At 39.5% G+C, this 13,703-nt stretch overlaps 1 protein-coding gene across 20 annotated transcripts in view; it reads right to left on the bottom strand.

The window, feature by feature from the left end:
* The window catches only part of BBS9 (Bardet-Biedl syndrome 9), a 438,558-nt gene that overhangs the window by 243,259 nt on the left and 181,596 nt on the right, over positions 1–13,703 (bottom strand). For 11 of the 20 annotated variants that reach the window (XR_016222612.1, XM_008261624.5, XM_089315492.1 and 8 more), the window contains 3 exons: positions 8,087–8,189; positions 6,132–6,236; positions 3,478–3,492 (listed from right to left, as the gene is read on the bottom strand). Coding sequence is in view for 18 of the 20 variants with exons in the window: in XM_008261624.5 (XP_008259846.2) it covers positions 3,478–3,492; positions 6,132–6,236; positions 8,087–8,189 (223 nt within the window). In the remaining 2 variants the exon portion in view is untranslated. The remainder of the gene's footprint in view (positions 1–3,477; positions 3,493–6,131; positions 6,237–8,086; positions 8,190–13,703) is intronic. The other 9 variants (XR_016222613.1, XM_008261625.5, XM_089315497.1 and 6 more) reach the window with 1 other exon arrangement.

Genomic DNA, 13,703 nt, shown 5'->3' with positions numbered 1-13,703 from the left:
CAGGCACTAATAAATCCAACAAGGAAAATACATTGCAACTCAATTCACAGTCAGCTAATGGCAATATCACCCACGAGGGCAAGGTCTGAGGTTGTGAAGATTTGTAGATACTCTCCAGGATTTCTTTTCTCTCCAGGAATTATAAACCTGTTTCATAGGACATTCAGGAAACGTTACTTTGAAAAAGGATGGCACTCATACTGAATAAAATGATTGTGGCAATTCTTTAAATGATGGCAACTTGAAAAGTTTTCCTGTTAGAGGAAGAGTATGAGATGGTTTAGACAGCATTTTAAGAAAATCATAACTTTAAGAGTTAAACGAGAATGTCGCTATTTTATAGTACTTCTCCCCCTCAAATTAAAATGCAAGCACTCCAAATTACAATCTCTAGTATTTAGATGTGGGATTTAACAGAGAGTATAAATTTCAGTAGATTCTACTGAAAAAAAAATTTTTTTTGACAGGCAGAGTGGACAGTGAGAGAGAGAGACAGAGAGAAAGGTCTTCCTTTTTGCCGTTGGTTTACCCTCCAATGGCCGCCGCGGCCGGCGCATCGCGCTGATCCGAAGCCAGGAACCAGGTGCTTCTCCTGGTCTTCCATGGGGTGCAGGGCCCAAGCACTTGGGCCATCCTCCACTGCCTTCCCGGGCCACAGCAGAGAGCTGGCCTGGAAGAGGGGCAACCGGGACAGAACCCGGCGCCGCGACCGGGACTAGAACCCAGTGTGCCGGCACCGCAGGCGGAGGATTAGCCTAGTGAGCCGCGGCGCCGGCCGATTCTATTGAAATTTATATTCTCTTGAGAAACTTGAAGTGTCAACTTGGCTTCCAGTTGCTCCTGCTACTGTAACTGCATCAAAGGACCTGAAGGCAAACACTCCCAGAGGTACGTGTGGGAGTGTGCATGATTGCGCCTACAATAGGAGAGAACTGCACGTATTCAAAGACTTTCAACGGCTGTTCACAGAATGGCTTTCAACTAACTTGAAAGAGTCTAATTGGTCCTAACTTTGCCTACCATCAGCAATATTATCTCTGTGTAGTGGGCAACATAGTCTCTATTTCTGGCTTATTCGACTCTGAGCCTTATGGTTAGAAAAAAGATAACTTTCGTCATTTATTTTACTCAAATATTGGCCTACTCATTCATCAGATTGACTTTGTTCTATGATTTTTCTACCAAATATAGTAACTTCTTCAAACACGTCCCTTCCCCTAACCTACTGGAGGAAATAGATAGCTGCAACTTCTATGCTGCAATTAATCACAAAAAAACACCCAGAACACTCACATCAAAACCAGCCCTGACAGAACAATTTTTCCAGGGAGAGAGACTAATTACATCTGGCACACCTAAGAGGCCCGTATCACTGTCAAATGAGAAACTAAAATGTGCTTTAAAAGAGAGTGAGAGAGAGAGAGACAGAATATGTATGTAAAATAACTACGTGTGTGTGTGTATCACATCTCTGTAATGCCTTTAGAACTCTTTCCAGGGGCCTGCTAGAGTCATTTCATATTGAAAACAAGGAGGCCCAAAGCAGTAGCAAGGTCTGGTAGCCAGGACTTCCTTGATCCCTTCCTGTTATGTCTGGCCCCGTACTGTGCTTCATGTGCAGTCATGTTTTACACTGCCCATGTCATGGAACTTTAATGCAGAAATAATGGAGACTAATTCTTATGGGACAACATAAAACCTCCTGCTGCTTCTCTTTTTCCACATGTAAAAGCAGAACTGCTTATCTGCAACACAGCCTGAACAGATCAGTACAATAAAAGGGATCAGTCTTTGAAATAGGAAGCCTTGTATGCAAGACCCCAGTGGTAACATGTTATTTTCTTGCCTACTAGTGCAGCTGAATACATCAACTCTAGTCCCTAAAGTTTAATTATGATTTTAAAATATATCAGAAAATGTTATAAAACCAGCTTTACCTTTCTATTGAACTAGAATTTCCATAAACTGTGATTTTTTTTCTTTCCTCATGGCTTCTGCTGAATTTACATTAAGAGGGAATACGTTTATTTCAGCAGTACCCTTCAGCATTTTTAAAATTAAAACTTATTTAAATAATAATACAATGCTTTAGAAACTTTAGTCCACAATTTTATTAGTTAATACGTAATCTTGTAAATGAAAATGTGAGTATTCACCATTAATAACAGGATATTTTTTATTTTTTTTAATATGAGAGGCCAGGAGCCACAGAAAGAGAGAGCATCTTATCCACTGCTTCAATCCCCAAATGCCCACAATAAAGCTGGGAGCCAGGAATTCAATCCAGGTCTCCAATGTGGGTGGCAGGAGCCCAGTTACTTGTGTCATCACCACTGCCTTCCAGGGTCTGCAACAGCAGCAAGAGGTGGTCAGGAGCCCAAGCACCCTGATACGGAACGCAGGCATCTTAACCTGTGGATCCTAATTGCTATGCCAAAAGTCTGCCTCAGTAGGTTAGTTTTTAATTACCCAAATTCCAGCTAGACAGGTGCACTTTATGATATTAAAGTAAACATTTACTTCTGTTTTAAACATTTGTCATAAATACATATCCACCTTCCAGATATTATAGTGATACGTGCTTGGCAACTCAGGTTGTTGGCATCAACAAAACTGTCTTGAGTAAATACTGTATTTTTAAACTTTTTAATGATGTTTATTTAACTATTATTAATCAATTGCTTTCTAAAATTTGTCTTCATAAGGATAAAGCACAATATGAAGTCTACATCTACAAGGAAAAACAATCAAAGTAAGAGATACTTTCAGTGCCCCCTATGTGGCTGACATTACACGATTCAAAGACAAGTACTTGATCCCTACCCTCAAAGAGCTGAAAATGTACTAGGAAAGCCTAAGGAACAAATGTCATGAAACTCAAACAGTAAGTATCATAGCAAAGTAATAAACAAAGGATTTGCAGAAAACAAAATATGTAACAATTAACACTGACTCAAGCAAGTTCAAGGGGGTCAGATCTCAGATGAGGATCCCCTGCAGCTTCTAAACAAGACAACAAATAGTCGCACAGAGTCAGCGCACACAGCATTCTTATCAGAGAGAGAGGGATGGGTATGGTAGAGCACACCAACTTAATAAAACAGACGATATAGAATTCTATAATGAGCACCTATTATTCTTTCTGTATTTTAAGCAAATTAAAATAGCAAGGCATGCAGGTAAATATCAAATGACTTACAGAAATAAACTGCCAGTGACACCTGTGATGTATTTCAAAAAATTCAATTCTGTTCTTTTTCCGAACTTCACTCTTTCTCATGACTGAAATAACTAACAATGACAATTATCTAGGCAAGTATCTATTGTGCTCTCCATATCAGGGTCAAGTCACTTTTATACTAAAGATGTTTCTTAAGTTAAAATAACAGTCAATGCAAAAAATTTATTCATGGTATAACAGTTAAACAACCACAGTTCTAAAACTTGTTCTTTTTCCTAAATTATATTTTCACTCACCATCAGGATTTCGATCTATTCATCAGAGGCAATGAAAAAAGAGTAGGGGAGAAAGAATGCAACAAATTATCTATGGCAAACTTACAACAAAATTTAACACACATATGCTGAAAATTTTCAAAATTCCCACAGGTGGCTTAAATAGCCCTCTAATAAAAGACAAGTAAAGTAAGTCAAAATTGAAATGTATAACATGAATTAACAAAATCTAACAATATATTTGTACTCCCATTCTCACTCCTTGAGAGAGTTATATTTCTAAACTGAAACATTTAAACTAATGTACCAAAAAGAAAAACAAAGTAAGGGTACATGATTCAGCCAACATGACTCATATGTAAATGACATTGAAAGCATCCAAAGGAAAAAAACCTGCATGAAACATAAAATTCATAATATTTTAAGCCAAATTTTTTCTTTTTGTTTGTTTTTTATTTGGTTTGATCTTAGTATGCCTTTATTTTATAAGCTTTTTAATGTTAGCCTTTAATATAGTTTCAACCAATTATTACCTATGCTCCCTGATTTAACAATAATTTTTAAATTCTAAAGAAAAACATAATTGTCAAAATGGCATGTGCAATAATAAGCTCACACACTGTTCTTACAACTTTAACTTTTTGTCTATTTTTAAGCATTTTCTCCACTTTATGTTACCCACTTTTGGGACTCTTTCCAAAAACTGTCACTATTTTTCCTTGAAAATCAATGAGACAATTACTTATGGCATCAGCAGTCTTTAAAACTTTATACTCAACAGAATAACAAGTAAGGTACTATAAGGCCTGAGGTTATTGAGATACATAATGAATGCTAAATGACTGAGGTATCTTACCAATTACTTCTCACTACTATATTTCCCAACTCAAAATCACAGTGAAAATCCTAATGTTCTTTTCAGAAATATACAACCAAAAAGTCCATTACTCCTAAAATCTTTTGTGAAGTTTTCATTTGTTTATGAAACCAGCTTTTTCAAAGCCATTTAAACATAAAAATATTTACATAACTTCAAGTTTTGAAAATGTGATAGACAACTAAAGTGGTCAATTCTGACTAAAAAATACATTTTAAAGCAAAATAACTTAAAAATCAAGAAGGAATAAACAGTGAAGTCATAAAAGTCATATATCAGAGTATACAGACATCAATAAATAAGATAGAAAATTCACTTGGATAAAAAAAAATTGCCAATTAAGCCACTAGGCATAAATGGTAGAAAAAAATAGGAATAAAGCACTTTTTAAACTTCTGAAACCAAGAAAACTGTACAGAAATATTTTTGAAAACCCAAATTTGATATTGATGAAATACTCTACTATCCTTAATATTTAAAATTTTAAAGGAAAGAAATTAAATTACCACTAAATCTTCTTTCTTAGCAATCAACTGACTGTCAAATTGTCAAAATGAAGAATTCACTACAGGGGAAAAAAGCATATTGGAATCTCACCTAGAATGAGACAACCTTTTAGATCTTTTTTTAAAAAAATATTTATTTATTTGAAAGTCAGAGTTACAGAGAGAGAAGCAGAGAGAGAGAGAGAGGTCTTCCATCCACTGGTTCACTCCCCAGTTGGCTGAAACGGCAGGAGCTGCACCGATCTGAAGCCAGGAGCCTCTTCTAGGTTTTCCACACAGGTGCAGGGGCCCAAGCACTTGGGCCATCTTCTACTGCTATTCCAGGCCATAGCACAGAGCTGGATTGGAAGTGGAGCAGCCAGGACTTAAACCAGTGCCCATATGGGATGCCAGCACTGCAGATGGCGGCTTGACCTGCTACACCACAGCACCAGTCCCAGAACATTTTTTTAAAGCTTCTTGAAAAAATACAGACCAAATTTTAACAGATATGTTCTTAAGCATTTTAACAAATAAGATACTAAAGCATTTTATTTAGTCACTTAAATAGGTCTAAAACTCTGAATACCACTTAATGTTAAAGTAATCCCACTGTAATATTGCAATTACTGTGATAATATTCTTTTGTTTATCAATTCAGGCTAGAATTTTCTTTAGTTCAAATAAATGAAGTCTGATGGGGCTGGTGCCGTGGCATAGCAGGCAAAGCCGCCGCCTGCAGTGCCGGCATCCCATATGGGTGCCGGTTCAGGTCCCAGCTACGCCACGTAAGATCCAGCTCTCTGCTATGGGATGGGAAAGCAGTAGAAAATGGAAGTCTTTGGGTCCCTGAACCCGCCTGGGAGACCTGGAAGAGGATCCTGGCTCCTGGCTTCAGATCAGCGCAGCTCCAGCCATTATGGCTATCTGGAGTGAACCAGCAGATAGAAGACCTTTCTCTCTCTCTCTGTAACTCTGACTTTCAAATAAATAAATAAATATTAAAAAAATAAATAAGTGAAGTCTGACTAGATAAAATACTTCAAGTGGAAATAAAAATATACCATATTACACCAAAAAGAAGGAACCACACATTATATATGTATATCAGCTAAATATTCATTAATTACTTACAAAATATAAAATTAGACACATAATTCAGTTTAATAGTAAAAAGGAAAATGTTTTTGTTTAAATATACTTTACAATATGTTTTCCCATCTTAAACACAACAGTATTTAACTCATAATTATTATAATAGTAATAACTTAAAGGAATGATTAGACTAGGCTTGTGAACAACTATACATTTACCTGTTGGTCTCGAGTAAGAAACAACAGCATTTCCGTCCAATGTAGATGGCATATAACTTCTTTTCAGATAAACAGAAAAGGCCACTGTGCTAGTTATCTCTGGGGCTACAAGCAAAGTACAAGTATTATAAAATATGCACTTTGGGGAAATGGTTATTAACAGCACTGAAAATTTACTAAGCACTCACTACACACCAGGTACTATCTTTACTACTTTATATGTAATCTTCCCAGCAACCCTACAAGATAGGTAACATAACTGTCCCCATCTTTAATGACTGGAGTACAGAGAGTAAGAAGCTTTGCCATGGCCACAACTAGTTTTAGGGCTAAGGCGTGACTCCAGAACATTCTACATCACTGCTTCTCTTTACCAAGACAAACAGGCTGCATGAACAGAGAAAGGGGTATTCAACTATTACAACACAACAAGGAACAGCCTGCAGTGGCAACTAGAGAAGAGGAGTGGCAACGGATATAACTGTGATAAATGCAAGGACTAGGCAGGCTGTGAATTTCCTTCTGCATTAATGTACTTGGCCTCCAATCTGTGTTAGAAGGCCACAGAGATGTTTAATTGAAAAACTTAAATGTTTCGGGTGTATTTTAGAATGATAAATTAGAAATATAAAAAAATCGGAAAAAAATTGAGAATCTAAAGGCTGAATATCACCTACAAGGGTATGTCCATACATTCATTATTCAATGAATATTCATTTGAGTTCTCACTATCTCCCAGACACTCAACAAAAGGTTGATTATACAGAGGTAAAAAAGCTCTTGATTTCGCCGGCACCATGGCTCACTAGGCTAATCCTCTGCCTTGCAGCGCCAGCACACCGGGTTCTAGTCCTGGTTGGGGCGCCGGATTCTGTCCCGGTTGCCCCTCTTCCAGGCCAGCTCTCTGCTGTGGCCCGGGAGTGCAGTGGAGGATGGCCCAAGTGCTTGGGCCCTGCACCCCATGGGAGACCAGGATAAGTACCTGGCTCCTACCATCGGATCAGCACGGTGTGCAGGCCGCAGCGCGCCGGCTGCGGCTGCCATTGGAGGGTGAACCAAGGGCAAAGGAAGACCTTTCTCTCTGTCTCTCTCTCTCACTGTCCACTCTGCCTGTCAAAAAAAAAAAAAAGAAAAAAAAAAAGCTCTTGATTTCATTAATTGATATACGAGCCTTACCTCAAGAGCTTTACTAAATAAAAAAAGAGAAAGTCTTGAAAGATAACTCGAACATCATCTTAAGAGGCCTAATCACAACCTGGAAGTAATGGGTTGAGTGTCAGAGAGTCTATACAAAAACGTCTTACTAAAAGTTGCCATTTATGACTTGTCTAATATTTTAGATATTACTTTGTATAGCTTATATTAATTCATTTTCTAATTAAATCCTCACAACAACCCTTAAGATTGATATTAATCCCTTTTTGCATATTAAAACAACTGAGGCTTCAAATGATTACCATAGTAGTTACACCAAGCTTATACACACATCAAATGAGTGTCAGAGCCAGGATTCAAACTTGGGTCAAGTTACAAAGCCAATATTCTTTCTTCAAACATTACTGATTCAATAAATAGATCACTAAAGAAACATAAGTAAAGAAAGTCTTCCAAAATATGGTATTGAGTACAATTTCAGGTCTAAGCAGTTATAGAAAGTACTTAGAAATCTGTAACCCTGAAATATTAATTCAGCTCAACAATCATTGCTAGGATGTGCAAGCTTGATATTTAGAGAAGAAATAAAGCAAAACAAAACAATAATTAATTTGAAGATCTCAACCCCACTATTGACACAAGAAGTATAAACACAAAGTAAGCACACTATTTTTTTTTAAAAAGTAAAACAAAACAAGAAACCTTTCACATCATGGTAGACAAGTCGGAAACACACAGAGACACACACACATACAAATACAAATACATAGATACACACAAACACACATGCACACACTTACTTTTAAATTCAAAAGTGAACTGATCACGAGTCAGTACTAGTGGTGGTTGCACATAGATAGATAATTTGACTTTTTGCAATACCGTTCGATTTTGTAGTGTGACCTAAGGATACAGAAAGTGTTAAACAGAAAATAGTATTTTATCCAGATTCATAGACTATCAAAAGTAGGTATTTAAAATTCTCTAGTGAGACTGGAGTTTGGCACAATGGTGAAAATGCCACTTGGGATGCTGGCATCCCATTTTGAAGTGCCTAGGTCTGAGTCTCAGCTTCACTTTCAATTCCAGTTTCCCTGGGAGACAGCAGTGATGGCTCGAGTTCTTGGGAACAGGACTGAGTGCCAGTAACAGCCCTCAGGGAGGCCTGTCCTGAACCAGAGAATGGAAGATAGCTAGCTCGCTCGCTCGCTCGCTCTCTCCTTCCCCCTTGCAAATAAATAAAAATAAATATTTTTGAACATCATTTTTTGAAAATTACTAGCAAACAATAAGGAAATATTACCCAAGAAAATATAAGTAATCACAAAACACAACATATACCAAAAATAAGAGATTAAAATGTTATACCCAGGTAGAAACTGGGCAAAAGAGATGAAATTTTCTCTATGGAAGACATAAAGATGGGCAATAAACATATGCAAAGATGCCCAATTAGCCATAGGCCATACAAACTAAAATCAAGTGAAGATATGACTCCACACCCACGAAAATGGTTATAATCACAAGCACAGATGATCACAGATGTCAGCAAAGATCTAGAGGAACTGCAACCTTCATGCATTGCTAGTAGGAAAGCAAAATAGGGGCTGGCTGAACTGCAGGCATCCCATATGGGCGCCAGACTGAGTCCCGGCTGCTCCACTTTTGATCTAGCTCTCTGCTGTGACCTGGGAAAGCAGTAGAAGATGGCCCAAGTGCTTGTGCCCCTGCACCCGCATGGGAGACCCAGAGGAAGCTCCTGACTCCTGGCTTCGGATCGGCACAGCTCCAGCAGTTGCGGCCAATTGGGGAGTGAACCAGTGGATGGAAGACCTCTCTCTTTCTCTGCCTCTCCTTCTCTCTTTGTAACTCTTTCAAGTAAATAAATAAATCTTAAAAAAAAGTTTATTGGGCCGGCGCCGCGGCTCACTAGGCTAATCCTCCGCCTAGCGGCGCCGGCACACCGGGTTCTAGTCCCGGTCGGGGCGCCGGATTCTGTCCCGGTTGCCCCTCTTCCAGGCCAGCCCTCTGCTGTGGCCAGGGAGTGCAGTGGAGGATGGCCCAGGTGCTTGGGCCCTGCACCCCATGGGAGACCAGGAAAAGCACCTGGCTCCTGGCTCCTGCCATCGGATCAGCGCGGTGCGCCGGCCGCAGCGCGCCGGCCGCGGCGGCCATTGGAGGGTGAACCAACGGCAAAGGAAGACCTTTCTCTCTGTCTCTCTCTCTCACTGTCCACTCTGCCTGTCAAAAAAAAAAAAAAAAAAAAAAAAGTTTATTATATTCTTTAAAAATTGCTCAAAAATTCGTACACAAGTGTTCACAGAAACATCATCCATAGTTGCTAAAATTAGAAACAATCCAAAAGTCCAGCACAAATGGAGACCCAAAATATGGTATATGCATACAATGAAACATTATTCAGCAGTTAAAACAAATAAAGTATTGGTGTATGCTACAATATAGGTGACTATTGAGAACTAAGTGAAAGAAGAAATAAATGTACATATTCGATTCTATCTCTATGCAAAGTATGCAATAGGCAAATTGATAGGGAAAGTAGATTAGCAATTGCTTAAGGATGAGGAAGAGGAAATGACAATTAATAGGTATGGCAGACAAAATGTCCTAAAATTAGATGGTGGTGATGGCTGCACAATTCTGTGATTACACTAAAAATCATTTCATCATACACTTTAAATGAGTGAATTATAAGGTATGTGAATTTTATCTCAGAAATCATTTAATCATAACACTTTAAATGAGTGAATTATATGATATGTGAATTTTATCTCAATAAGCCTGATAAAAATATTCTACCAAAAGAAAAAAAAAAAACTTTGCTCAGGGACACTGAATAATTACATCATAAAACAAATTTGTTCATTCTTAACATGTATGACTACAGCATCCTCTTGATGGGTTTTTTGTGTTTTGTTTTTGTTTTTGTTTTTGACAGGCAGAGTTAGACAGAGAGAGAGAGAGAGAAAGGTCTTCCTTTGCCGTTGGTTCACCCTCCAATGGCCCCCACGGCTGGCGCGCTGCGGCCGTTGCATCGCGCTGATCCGAATCCAAGAACCAGGTCCTTCTCCTGGTCTCCCATGCGGGTGCAGGGCCCAAGCACTTGGGCCATCCTCCACTGCACTCCCGGGCCACAGCAGAGAGCTGGACTGGAAGAGGAGTAACCAGGAAAGAATCCGGCGCCCCGACCAGGACTACAACCCAGTTTGCTGGCGCCACAGGTAGAGGATTAGCCTATTGAGCCATGGCGGCACCGACAACATCCTCTTATCCAGTATCCATAGGGATTCCCTTTTTTACAAGTTAATTGTTCTCCTATGATTTCTTTACTAGGCATATATGCATATCAGTCTACATGTTGTAAGCCACTGCATTTTCCTCCATGGTTTAACACAAAGATACACGATGTAAATAATTCTAGAAATATCAAAGAACAACAATATTAACTTCTGCATTTCTCAGGTAGCTGCGTTTCTAAAAGGGTGCTCGTCCTCAGTGATGCTAAGAAAATTCTCTTACTCCAGAGGAATCAATAGCTAAGAACTCTGGGGTAGGGCCCAGCGCTGTGGTGGAGAGGGTAAAGCCTCTGCCTGCAGTGCCAGCATCCCATATGGGTGGCAGTTTGAGTCCCGATCCAACTCCCTGCTAACAGCCTGAAAAAATAGTAGAAGATGGCCCTAGTACTTGGGCTCCAGCAACCTACAAGGGAGACCTAAAAGAAGCTCCTGGCTCCTGGCTCCTGGCTTTGGCCTGGCCCAGCCCCGACTGACGCAGCCATCTGGGGAGTGAATCAGTGTATGGAAGCTCAATCTCTCTCCCTGTCTGTCTGTGTGTGTGTGTGTGTGTGTGTGTGAGTGAGTCCCTCTCTCTCTGTAACTCTAACTTTCAAATAAATAAAAAAAATTTCAAAAACAAAAGACAACTATGAATCAAACTAATATAACAGAGCAAATGAACATGAAAACTTGGTTTTTGTTTGTAAACCCTGGAAATACATATAGGAATTGGCATGTCACAAAGAAAACTTCCTCAGTGATGTCTGACCGTTCTAAACAACATAATAACTTTTTGGAAAAAGTCTGATGGTGATGACGGTAATCAGAAACAAGGGAAGTGCCACAGACAATCTTTCTAAATAGCTAGTTCACTAAAAGAGGACATACTTTAAGTATTTTACTTCTGAAAATAATACAATGCTAGTCTATATGTACAGTTTTAAATAAAACTAATAGTAACGATAATAATAACTGTTGGTGGAATCATGCTGCTAAATCGCTGGAGGACGCTACCTCGGCCACTCATCACAACGGTGTGAAACAAGTACCAGCACACATCCCCTTCCAGAAAGAGAACAGGGCCTCAGACAGGCTCCACACTCATCCAAGGTCACTCTGATGTAAGCGGAAGAACCACAATTTAACTGCCGTCTGTCAGGATCCAGAACTCAGACCTGTACCCAATTGTGGCCAAATTTCAAAATAACTTTGCTAATGAATAACAACACACATTTTACAGTTTAAAAATGGTGGTTCAGAGAAATTAAACCACATCCCTAAAAGCATCAGTCCAGTAAGTGCTAGGGAGCCTAAAAGTTGCGATCAAGAACATCTCGTTAAGAGGCTCACTTTTTTTTTTTTTTTTTTTTTTTTTTTGACAAGCAGAGTTAGAGAGAGACAGAGAGAAAGGTCTTCCTTCCGTTGGTTCACCCCCCAAATGGCCACTACGGCCGGCGCGCTGATCTGAAGCCAGGAGCCAGGTGCTTCCTCCTGGTCTCCCATGCGGGTGCAGGGCCCAAGGACTTGGGCCATCCTCCACTGCACTCCCGGGTCACAGCAGAGAGCTGGACTGGAAGAGGAGCAACCGGGACAGAATCCGGCGCCCCAACAGGGCACCCTGGGTGCCGGCGCCGCAGGTGGAGGTTCAGCCTAGTGAGCCGCGGTGCCAAGAGGCTCACTTTTTTAAAAGTGAAAATGGGAATTTGTTAAAGTAGCCATAAGCCATCTGTAAAAGGGTAGACATTCTGACTCTTCCCGGCATAATGCTGTCTACTCAGACAACAATCACACAATTTTACATTGCTACAAGAAGGCTTTGCATGAGACTTAGAGGTACATCATGATAGCTTTCATGCACAAACTTACTGAACTTCAACAACGGGCTAGGCACTTTTAAAACCCAAGTCAAGGGACCAGTGCTGTGGCATAGTGCGCTAAGCCTCTGCCTGCAGCGCCAGCATCCTATATGGGCACCTATTCGTGTCCTGGCTGCTCCTCTTCTGACCCAGTTCCCTGCTTACATCCTGGGAAAGCAGCTGATGATGGCCCCTGCACCTGAGTCAGAGACTTGGAAGAAGCTCCTGGCTCCTGCCTTTGGATTGGCGCAGCTCTGGCTGTTGTGGCTATTTGGGGAGTGAATCAACGGATGGAAGATCTTTCTCTCTCTACCTTTCTCTGTCTATAACTCTGCCTCTCAAATAAATAAATAAAATCTTAAAAAAAAAAAAAAACAAGTCAAGGAGGTGTGTGACAAAAATAACTACAGTAACAAAGAAGAGTTGTATTTGAGCCAAAAAAAAAAAAAAGTTAAAGACTTGGCTAGATCATAAACCTCATATTTTAGGAGGAAAATAATTATAGAACATTAAGAAGAAAATATAAAATGTTAATACAAGAATTTTCCATGTTATTTTCTACGTCTAATGAAATGAAATATAATCTTTGGAAAATATAATATCAAATTTTTATCCTAGGTATATAAATATGATTCCAAAGGCCAGGTATGAACACCATTCTGCCTGGTTGCCTGGAATAGATGGTCACGCATCACGCACACACACTCAAGGTAGCCACATCTTCATTCATTTGGAACGGATGGAAAAATTTACTCAATTAACAGGATTTATTATGATGGAAACTTTCATGATTATATATCTTGGCTGATGTTGTTATAAAAGGCTATAAGGAGAGATTTATGGCAGAAATTTGTATAGAAACTGTTAGACAGGATCAGGATGTCATTGTGTCTACCACTTGAGTCCAGCCAATTTTCTGCAACTCTTGTGTTACATTCTTTCTCATGCTTTTGTAATGGCATTGAAAAAAAGAGTTGTGACTTCCGCATTCTCAAACATAGTAAATTCTCCTCATGGAGAAGTTTCCAGAAGTGTCATACCATCATTTTAAAGTAGTACATGAAAGCCTAAGAACTGAACAGATGGGAAAGGTATGTTTATTTACAGCAGTAAGTTTTAGTTGATTGGGGGAAAACAGAACATGAGCAATGTTACCTGGTTTGGGTAGATTCCTTTTTGTAATGTACAGAGTGCTCCTGACTCGTGATGTGTATGTGTCTGAACACTATCAATAGAGAAGTATAAAAGAGGGTTCCCCTACACAAAAC

The sequence above is a fragment of the Oryctolagus cuniculus genome, chromosome 16 (genome assembly GCF_051225735.1).
Source record: "Oryctolagus cuniculus isolate XC-2025 breed Fujian yellow rabbit chromosome 16, ASM5122573v1, whole genome shotgun sequence".
In the NCBI taxonomy this organism is placed as follows: Eukaryota; Metazoa; Chordata; class Mammalia; order Lagomorpha; family Leporidae; genus Oryctolagus; species Oryctolagus cuniculus.
This window is presented reverse-complemented; position numbering and strand designations above follow the sequence as displayed.